The 10,298-nt window shown below is 46.5% G+C and overlaps 1 protein-coding gene and 2 pseudogenes across 3 annotated transcripts in view; all 3 read right to left on the reverse strand.

Moving 5' to 3' along the window:
- The window catches only part of TEOVI_000102200:pseudogene, a 1,355-nt pseudogene extending 604 nt beyond the window's left edge, over positions 1-751 (reverse strand). The window contains exons 1-2 of the mRNA in view: positions 113-751; positions 1-86 (exon numbers count right to left, since the gene is read on the reverse strand). The exon at positions 1-86 is cut by the window's left edge and continues 604 nt beyond it. Of these exons, the coding sequence occupies positions 1-86; positions 113-751 (725 nt within the window). The remainder of the gene's footprint in view (positions 87-112) is intronic.
- Positions 752-2,991: 2,240 nt separating this feature from the next.
- TEOVI_000102300 (RING-variant domain containing protein, putative) lies at positions 2,992-5,574 on the reverse strand (the record flags this gene model as incomplete). Its single annotated transcript, XM_067224331.1, has 1 exon — positions 2,992-5,574. One exon carries the CDS (start codon positions 5,572-5,574, stop codon positions 2,992-2,994), a length of 2,583 nt encoding a protein of 860 aa, XP_067080432.1.
- A 2,392-nt stretch (positions 5,575-7,966) lies between these two features.
- TEOVI_000102400:pseudogene lies at positions 7,967-9,607 on the reverse strand (annotated as a pseudogene). The gene has a single exon. A coding segment is annotated over exon 1 (1,641 nt).
- Between the last annotated feature and the right edge of the window lie 691 nt (positions 9,608-10,298).

Consider the following 10,298-nt stretch of genomic DNA (forward strand, 5'->3'; position numbering starts at 1 on the left):
AAACGTACATGGTGAAGCAGACAGCCATTGCAATGGTGGATGCCATTACAAACTTGCCCACCGACCTGTTTGTCATTCCTACATAGACCTCATACGCCGTAATTTGTGAGACGTAGGCGAAAATGAACACCCCAAGTCCTTCGATGGCCTTGTTCCCACTGTTAAAAAGCACAATTGCAGCCACATCATTCCTACCCACGCTGACGTTCTTGATGTTTTCCGGCAACCCGTTCATACATGAATGCACCACAATAACGATCACAAGGTAGACAATGAAGCTAACAGCAAAGGTCGAGACGTACCTCAAGGAATTCACCTCTCGTGGAATGGCGAGTGGTAGCATAAAACATAACCACATGATGAAAGTCAGAAGGCGATTACCCCACTTCTCCTTAAGGAAGTTTGGCGCATCTGTACCCTTAAGTATTGCGCTGAGGATATCACCCACGGATATTATGTACGCCACACAACCGCTGAAGCCATGAAAGGCACGGGTTGCGGCGACAAGGTAGGATCCCTTGGCACCAAACAATACTTTTGCCACACCCTCAAAGTCGTGTGTTTTTGTTTTGTCTGCGGCGACACCGAGGGCATATATGGAGAATATAGTCATAACAGTAATTATAATGAGGTATACAATAGCCATAACGAGTCCGCTACTGTTGGCAGCGGAGGGTAGACCGACGATACCAGCTCCAACGGTTGATGATGCGATGTTGAAAGCACTTGCGGCAATGCCTCCGGGTGGGATGGCGGTGGCCACAAATGTGCTCATCCGTGCAAGGAAGCCGGTTCCCTCCCGCTGCTCTTGTGACTTGGGGTCTACAGCCGCGTCGCAGCATCCGATTGGTTCGTTCCTGACTTCCATGGCGGTGGGAACCTCTCGGGAGCAGGAGTCAGTCACAATCGAGTCCGCGCCTTCGTTGCTCATATTCTCTTTGTACTGGTATACGTGTGTGTGTGTGTGTTTTGGTGTGCAGTCAAAAAAATGTAGAAGAGAGTATAGGAGAGAGGAAAAGCACATTTTGTGCTATTTCCATATAGTACCCCTTTTCTCTTCGCCAAAAACATTTTGCATTATCAATGTTTATATGCTATATGTTTTATTATTATTTTGTTTTATTTTTTGGTAAAGCCATTTTGCTGGTGTTTTCCATAATTTTTTAGACGGAATTTACTCTCAGTTCAGCGAACTTCCATTCACATATTTCTTTTCGCACTATGAGGACACATATTTAGGTTTTCATGGCTTGCGTTGCTTCAATGCGCTGATAGAGTGTTAAAGAGGCTTGACAGTCGTGGAAGTGTGTGTGTGTGTGTATTCTTCTGTTGTCAATGCTGTTCCACCCTTTGTATGGTGGTGGACTTCTCGTTGCATCGCTGTTGGTACTAATTTTGCATCTCCCTTTTCATATATATATATATATATTTCCTTTTCACTACGGCATTTAACTGGGGAACACTCCGTTAGAACCAGGGAGAAGTGAAACAACCCATAACTTTGAGGAAGAGAAGAGAAGAGGGGAGAGGAGGGAAACTTATAAACCAGAGTGATTAAGCGAATTGTTTTCGTAATTTTGCCAATCCATCAGCAGTGTGAGAGGAAGAAATTGTATCCTTTCGCACAACATACAATCTTCGTAGCACAAAGGGAAGACAGAGGACCATATAATAAAGCGTACGAAATGTTAATATCTCCTGCCGCTGTTGGAAACGGCTATGTATATATATATATATATATATATATATATATACAATTTATATTTTTTACTGTTTCTTTGTGTGCGATCTTCTTCATAAATAAATAGACACTTTTATCACTCGTTCGTTCAACTACGTATCGGGGATCCGGTTAAGTAATGGTGAAAAGCAACTCTTTTACCCCTTAGATAAAACGCTACCACAAAACATGAAATGAAAGAAAACAAGACGGAACGGACCGAACGAAGTCTCTCACTCGTTTTTTTTCCATTCATTCTGCCACAGCAAGTAATAACAAGTAAGGAGACATAAAACAATTAATACGGGGGGGGTGGATATAAGTGTAAAAAAAAAAAAGAATATGTGTATGTAACGCGTGCGAGAACCGTCCACAGCATAAATACATCACCGCTGCGACGTAAACGGGAGGGGAAACAAGATGGACACACACACACACACATACACAAACGAAAAGAGAAAAAGGGATACAGTTAAACGATATCGAGCCACTTCCTCTTTCACATTTATTCTTCCACAGCCCCATTCACTTTCACTCAGCCAGTTACTGATTTCACTGATGCTTTTCAGGCTGTTAAAAAGCAGCCGGGGTAACAAAAACATAAAACAAGGAACAGATGGAATCAGAGGCCGATAGTGACGAGCGCACAGATGTCACCGATGTAAACAAAAATACAAGAGAAAAAAGAATGAAAACAACAAAAACCAAACGAAACAAGGACCAAACGGACGGATATACTCCTTGAGACACCGATAAATGCGTGGGTGTTGATTGTGGGTGAGGTAAGATCGTACGATGAAATTGACGTAACAGTAATAATAATAATAATAATATCGACCGCTTTCAAACAGACGTAACAACAATAGTAATGCGACGAGAAAGGGAAGTAGTTATGACGATACACATATGTGCGGTGGTGGGAAATATAGAGGCGGCAGTGGGGAACTGGCGAAAAAACTTCGTCATATTGCTTGTGTTTGCCCCAACTTCTGTCACTTTCGCGCAACTAACGACTAAAAGAAGTCACATGCCCACCTCATTCCTCTCTTTAGTCAGTCCCCTGTCGCCTCATTTTCCCTTCCTCCCTTTTCTTCGTTTTTCTTTTTTTTTTTAAAAAAGTTTCCTCCGTTTAGGATCCTTAATAACATTTTACTAGATCTTCGAGATGCCTAGTGTGCAGCCACCTTCAACCCTCAACCCCTCTAGAATGTCCTCTGTTCTTCCTTTTTTTCCTTAAAAAAAACGAGCACCAGGCGCTGTTGCGATTATATCTAGGGCAACCGTTGCTGCTCTCGGTTCTGCATTTCATTCACGACCACTTGTTGTTGTGAGCCCTCCATTTCTTCTTCTACGTCGAGTGCTTGTCCCTCCGCTCGTCGTTGCTGTCGGCGCCGCAACCAGTCATGAATAACTGTTGACAACGACGTCCCGAATGTGGCATAGCCGAGGAACAGCACTGCGCCGGTACAGGGCGACGCCTCCCACGACCACACGATGCTGCTCGTGCGGTAGATGAACAGCTTCACCAAAAAACCAAGTGCTAACGCTTGCAACACCCCACCCACGAAGATCAACACTATTATGCACGTGTTCCTTCGGGTCCAAAACGGGGGAAGAGTTTGGAAGGCCATCAAATAAGCCAGTGTCTCTGGATCCGTGTGAAAATTGGCATACACTGCAGAAAACGCAAATGCCGCCAGCATTGTCAACATAAATTGCAGGAATACGGTGAGGATAACTCCATCGAACTCAAACATTGTACCATAGGAAACGGCATGCCACGGCGCGCGGCAGGTCATCTCACCAAACGTTACGCGCTGACCCGCGGTAACAGCTACAAAGGCGAATACGCTGCTGAGTACCAGCAGAAGACCGGAGCCGACTCCTTTTAAATTCTTCACTACTAGAGCGCGGCGGCTTATTGGGACACGAAAGGGCTTTTTGCATATTTCACAGCGGTCTACGTTGCGGATGTTGCGTTTGGTGCTTTCGATGCGCCACTTGTCAAGGCAAGAGGCATGAATCCACCGAACAGAGCCTATACACTCACACGCAGATATTACTGGCTCCTCGGATTCGTCGTCGCGGCAAATGCGGCAGATGCGCTCCCCTTCATCCTCCTCATCCCCAACCGCTTTCGTCTGCTCGCTACAACTCACTGCGGGTACTGAAGGTGCGGCATTCCTCTGCTCAACCTCAGTTTCTGAATAAATGCTATAGTTGTTGTTGTTACTGCAATTACTACCATTGTTCACTGCATTTCGTGATAGAGAGGCGGCGGCGGCTGTGGAGCCTGCATATTCGTCTCTCGCATCACCAAACGGCTTGGGCGCCTTCTTCGGACTCGCTATGAGCGGTCGCTTTAAATTACTGCGCGTGTTGTCTTCGTTGTCGTCCAGATCCATGTCAACCATGTCCTCCAATATGACGACATCATCCGCTCGTAGTCCCCCCTTCGGTGCATGTGGTGGTATAAATTCCATCCGAACGGCTGTTGTCCCACTCGAGGCCTCCCTAAACTCTTGCTCGCTGGGATTTCCACGCCCTCCTTCCTCTTCCAGTGGACTTCGACTCCCGAGGTGTTGTGACTGAGGGTACAAATTTGTGTCAACATCACCGTTATTACCATCGTTCATGTCCATACCCGTCGGTGTGAAGGTTGTTTGCTCCATGATGCGCCGATGTTGCTCTTCAAGCTGGCGCTGACGCTGTTCCTCCTGACGTCGTGCGCGTGTTCCCTGCACTAACTGGTAGAGATATGCGAAGAAGCGTACCAGTGTATTCCGTAATGCCACTGCCGGATAAACCAACCACAATACCACATCAATATCCGCAAGGTAATCCTTCAACACATGCGCGTACATAAATGTGATTGGTGCTGTGATTAACAGAATGAAAAGCGGAACACCCAGGGCGAAGACGTTTTGCATGAGGCGTTCCTTCTCCTTAGGGGTTTGTGTGATATACACCTTCACCTGGCAATCTTTGCCCGCGCGGTAATAACTTCCACTCACCCCCAGTTGGGCGTTGAGCAAGACCACGTACGGTTGGGGTTCTGGTTCCGGTTCCACCCGCAGCATAACCATTGGTAGTAACTCACAGAAATTACTGGTGTCGAGCATCGTGACGATAGCATTCCAGAAAGCCTTCCACCCCCCCTTTTGTTCATGCTCTTCTTCTGTACCGCTTCCATCCCCTGGGTTGCCACCGCCGTTTCCCTCCTTTCCATTGGTTGCAGGGTGCGCCACGCGCTCGGTGAGTGCCGTCAAGTTCACATCTTTCTTAGCACGTATCTCCACACTAACGAAGTAGCCTATACAATTGTCTGAAGGAATGTTGGCGTCGTAACGGTGACTCAGCAACTGCGTCACAACTTTGACCTCAGACCGCGTACTGCTCTCGAATTCCAGATAGCTCATAGTGTTGGGAGACACATGAACCACATACCCGCCCTGTGGCTGGGACGACCCGTTCATACTCATTTGGCTTCTCACTTCATTGCCTTGAAAGTTTCCTCTGCCTTCGTTGTTCGTTTTCGCAACGTCTGAAACGGAAGCTGTCTTCACCGTGAGGAGGTCAAGGATCGGGCGGTAATTCCCCGCCTTCTCGTGGCTGGTTCCGGTTTCACCGGTACCGCCACCTCCTTCATTACGAGCCGCTGCCTTGTGTGTGCTGACGGCGAGAGGTGTCACGTGTGATAACACACCAAAGAGCCGCTTCCACCCCTTCGGCTTCTGAAACTTCCCTTTTACCGTGTGCTGGTGTTTTCGTTCCTGACCTCCGGCACTGGATAAAAGGGAGACGATGAGAACGGAGCATATGCCGAGTAAACACATGGAGCGGTTCGGAATCATTTTTTTTTCCCTTTTTGATGTAACCTCCAACACTTTACGTGTCCTCAATATTGAAAACAGTAATAGTAGTTGAACACGTCCTATGACACGCTCTTTTCACCAGTCTTTTTTCACGTTCTCTGTTTGTATATATATATATATATATGTATATACTTAAGTGTGTATATATATCTATCGTTTTCTGTGTCCTTATTTGTCACCAATTGGGGATGTTTCCTTAGTTTTGCGGGCACTTACCACTAAAGGTAAAATACTGCCTAAAAAACAAAACAAAGACGTGTGAGCGTTGATAGTAATAATAACAATAGCTTTTATTAAAATTGTCTTACCCTCCCTATTCCTTTACGATCGCTGTGTGGTGTACTTGACTGTTACTACTTCCGGTTGGGAGGTGCAAAGGTACTTCAGTCACCTTTTGTTTTAATTCCAATCAGGTTTTCCTGTCCCTTCGGCCTCACTTATATGAGGAGTAGCGTTAGTGTTGTTATTCTCTTTTTTTCTCCCCTCCACCGAAATACTATTTCCCGCGATAAAAGGTCGTATGAAGAAAATGGAAGGAGCAAATTAGTAATTCTTGTCTACGCGCAAGAACATGTCGGGACATACAAAGACGCGCGCCCCCACGTAATGAGAAGCACAAAGACATGAACCAGATGTAACAACTTAGGAAACCACATAAGAGAATCTGATGTACTCCATGTGCACACACAAAAGCATGTATACGTAAACAAACAAACAAACAAACAAAATATACGTGTTTGTGCCTGAGGAAACGAACGAATAGATAAACAGAATCGTAAGTTGACCATGCTGAAACACACAGCTAGACTTGCTTCATTCACCGATAGGGTATTACGTGGGGTATGGTTTGAAAAATTGCTTTCGTCCGTGCAAACGCAATCCACAAACTTGTGCAGCTTCAGATCGTTGCGGTTCAGTAGAAGTCTCATCGCGTAACGCACCTCGGCGTTGACCGATGGACACCCTGAAAGTTGTGTGAAGGAGTTACGGTTCACGTTGATGCCTCTCCACAAAAGGACCTAAATACCCACCACCCCTTACTTTGTATTTTCGCAATTAGTTATAATAAGCACATGACATTAAATAAAACAAGAGTCCGTTCTGCAGGTTGGGGTGGTAATATACGAGCCAAATGCCATCAAGTTCAACATCTGCAGCGCCGCATGAACACACTCCTCGCACACTGCTACACTGTTACATTTCGGCGTATATCCTCAATCGTGAATTTCTCAGTAGCTGCAGGGGCAGCGGTGGGGTCTTGGCGATTGTTTACACACACACACACACACAACTCATTTGCAAGCATTTGAAGCGCTTTCTGTACTTCGCTATCATTCATTTATGAAAGGCGCCCCCAGCAACACTAAAAGTGGCCATTACCGTGTCCGTGCAGTTTCGGCATCAACAATAAGAAAAGGGAGTCGACACCGAACAATTATTAGTTCAAAACTCAGTGACATCTTTATTTATATGCATCGGTATGGTTATTACCTCCCCCCACCTCTCAGCCACTTTCGCTCCAAACGTTGGACTCGGGAACTGGCGCACTTCGAATATTGACTCATTTGTTGCTGTGGTCCGCTTTCCACCTTTCCCATTCTCTTCCTTAGTCTCGCACTTCGAGAACTAATACGAATCAGGAAAATGTCGCGAGTGGATAGATGTATTGCAGGTATAAACATGTAGTGTTATTCAAGAGGCGAGGCGGTAGCACTGAAACAATGTAGTAAAATTTTAAGAAAATTAGGATCTGATGTTCGAGCCCCCACAGGTGTCATTTAGTAAGATTAAGTAATGTGACCAGTTAAATTGGTCCCTTATGCAAATGATGAAGGTTGCGACTAGGAGAGCGCGTGCAACCCCTCTCAAGCATGTGAGTTACTCCCCCAAGGACCCACGAAAGGAAAAAAAACAAGTTAACTCGGCCGCATGTCTCCCGTTTCGTTCGATGCTACGTGTGACAACAGAGTAAGAAGACGGCCAAAGCCCAGGAAAGCATCCCACTAAGAAATAGAAGAAAAAGAACCTTATAGCAGTAGACAGCGTACGAAGTCGGTGCTGTGAAGCGTTAATACTCGAACATGTTTGCGTTAGGAGACTAGAGGAGAGGAATGATAAAGAAAGAATAGTATAAACTCGGGGTGTCTGTAGAACACCATGAACATAAAAGATTTCTCCACGAAAAAATATACTCGCAGACCGTTGAAAACCCCACTCCTTAAGCTTACTGGCCCCTTGTAATCCCAAGAATGAGGAAAGACGTGGCTCAGGGACGACTGATAAACGATGATCCTGGAGAGGGTTATTTGGGTAAGGGCGGGTTCTTCACTTGCTTTCCACATCGGACAAGAAGTTACAGCACGGCACCGCACTAATGAAAGACAAACTTGTCAGGTCTTCCCCTGATCCAACAGTACACCGGGTAGACGAGCACCATGAGCATACAGGCACCCATTACGCCCACCATGGCCCAAAATTGTGTGGTGGAATCACCTGCTCGCCATGGGACGTGAAATTCAAGTGCCCATTGGGAAGCTACAATGGTTGGTGGAATAGATATCAAAGCGACGTAACCCAATGTGACGTTTAAAGTATCCGACTTGTTGCTGTTGCAGTTGTTCGTGGCGGATGCTCCTGACGAATAGATGATGATGGAGTTGGTGAGAACCCTGCGGGCATTGTCCAACTTGAAGAGTGTGGGTAAGATGTGGCGAGCGATGTCCACGTAACTACTGGCATACCGCACTACTGTATCGAGTTTAGATGTCGTGCTTGTGTTCATGAATGACAAAAGCACGCGCACAGTGGGCCGGTTTAGAAGCTCCAGAACGGTTACTTTGCTCATCAGAATCCGGCGGTGTACTGAAAGATTCCGACGCAGAAGCTGAACGCGCCGCAATACGTCCGCCTGGTCCGACGGCCGCTGACGCACAAGTGGCAACATCGATTCAATCTCGTCCACCTCGTTATTAACAACCGTTATATCGGGAAGGAACGCCATGTACAGTTCGTCCAGCATGGTTAACGCAAACAAAGATGTGGAGAGCAAATTTTGCGGTTTAATGTCTTCACCACCGCTGGCATCCTGCAGGCGGCGAATAAGGCGATGCGAAATATACTCCCATCCCTCTATTGCAGGTTGCGGCCTCCATGTAACAACTCCATTACGGAAACACAATGCCTGCACGGATGTTAGTGCACCTGATTCACATGCGTCAAACAGGTTTGCTCGCAAATTTCTGGGTTGTTGTTGTTGATGTTTGCCAGGTCCTTCCACCTTCCCACCGATTTCTCCATTTCCCGCTGAGCGCAAGCAGCACGGCATTGCACTCTGGGCCTGTAGAACAGTGATGCGGAGTTGTACATACTGCTCCTCCACAAACGCCCGCAGGCAATCCAGCTCAGTTGCATTGTCATAATAACTGTCAGCATCCTCCTGCGCTAACTCATTGGTTGCTCCATCAACGCCATTGCTCGGCGGGCAATCACCTGAATCATTTCTAATAGAGGCGGCAGCCAAAGCTCGCCACCTCCACTCTGTGTAGGGATTCACATTAACGAATTCGAAGAGAGCACTTAAGTCCTCCGGTTGCGGCACACCACTGGTGTCTATCCAAAAGAACGCGAGTGGCGGGTCAGATACCGCCGCTTCGTGTAGCAATCCGGTTAACGAGCCCATCCCCGTCAAATCCCTCCGCTCATAGATAATTCCGTCTGTGGATTGGGTTATCAGATGAAATCGCGGTGGCATCACCCCTGTGCAGCGTGGATGTGACGGCTCCCCAACACCGCCGGTGCATGTACATGATCCTTGTGGTACATTGCAAAGGCTGTCATCCTCCGATATGTAGAGTTTGTACGTGCCTTGCTTCAACTGATTGATACCTTCGCTGTGTCCAAACGTTGTTCCACGATCGCCCTCACACAGTTGGTGGCCCATATGGGTTCCAACTCTCCAGTACCTGCGCACTTGCAACTTTGAGTATGATGTGTGTAATCTTCTGCTATACATGCATAAAAAGGGCAATGATAGAGAGAGAGAGGTGATCTCCCCCACAGTTTGGTTTGGTGGAGGAAAAACAATAGCATCGTTGCAAGCACACGCAACACACTAAGACAACATCTGTCGACGGCGGGGGAACAATGAAGTATGAGGCAATGGTGAGAAAAGAGGTTGGAGGAAAATGTTCCCAACCTCATATTGGTTGCGGCCGCGGAGGTTGCCAAAACATAATTACGAAACAAAAAGGGATTAATAACAAAAATAATAAAAAGCGAAGGAAACAGGTACAGCGTATCATAATAACAATAACAATAATAATAATAGGGAAAACCGGTTAAGGGTACAAGGAGAAACTCCGTCAAGGCGGAGAAGGGGCAAACAGAAAGACAAAGAGAGAAGATATGGTGATAAACAAAAAGAACAGCGAAAAGAATTATGAAATTACGAATGCGAGCCGTCATGTATGAAAGGGATGCCGCGGCAAATACAGATTGGGCAGAATGGAGAATGATAGAGTGCGTAATCGCACACCCTTTTCTTTTCCGCTCAATCCCTCTCCCTCTCTCTCTTCCCCCCACCTTTACGTTATGTCCGTCTTACTTTTATTCCACCCCTCGTGTCTCGCACGAGAGTTTTTTTTTTTTAAAAAAAATCAGGGTCACACAGTACACGCCCATCTACACGGTATCGATCCACAACT

The sequence above is a fragment of the Trypanosoma equiperdum genome (assembly GCF_001457755.1).
Source record: "Trypanosoma equiperdum strain OVI genome assembly, contig: ctg_26, whole genome shotgun sequence".
NCBI classification, from domain to species: domain Eukaryota; phylum Euglenozoa; class Kinetoplastea; order Trypanosomatida; family Trypanosomatidae; genus Trypanosoma; species Trypanosoma equiperdum.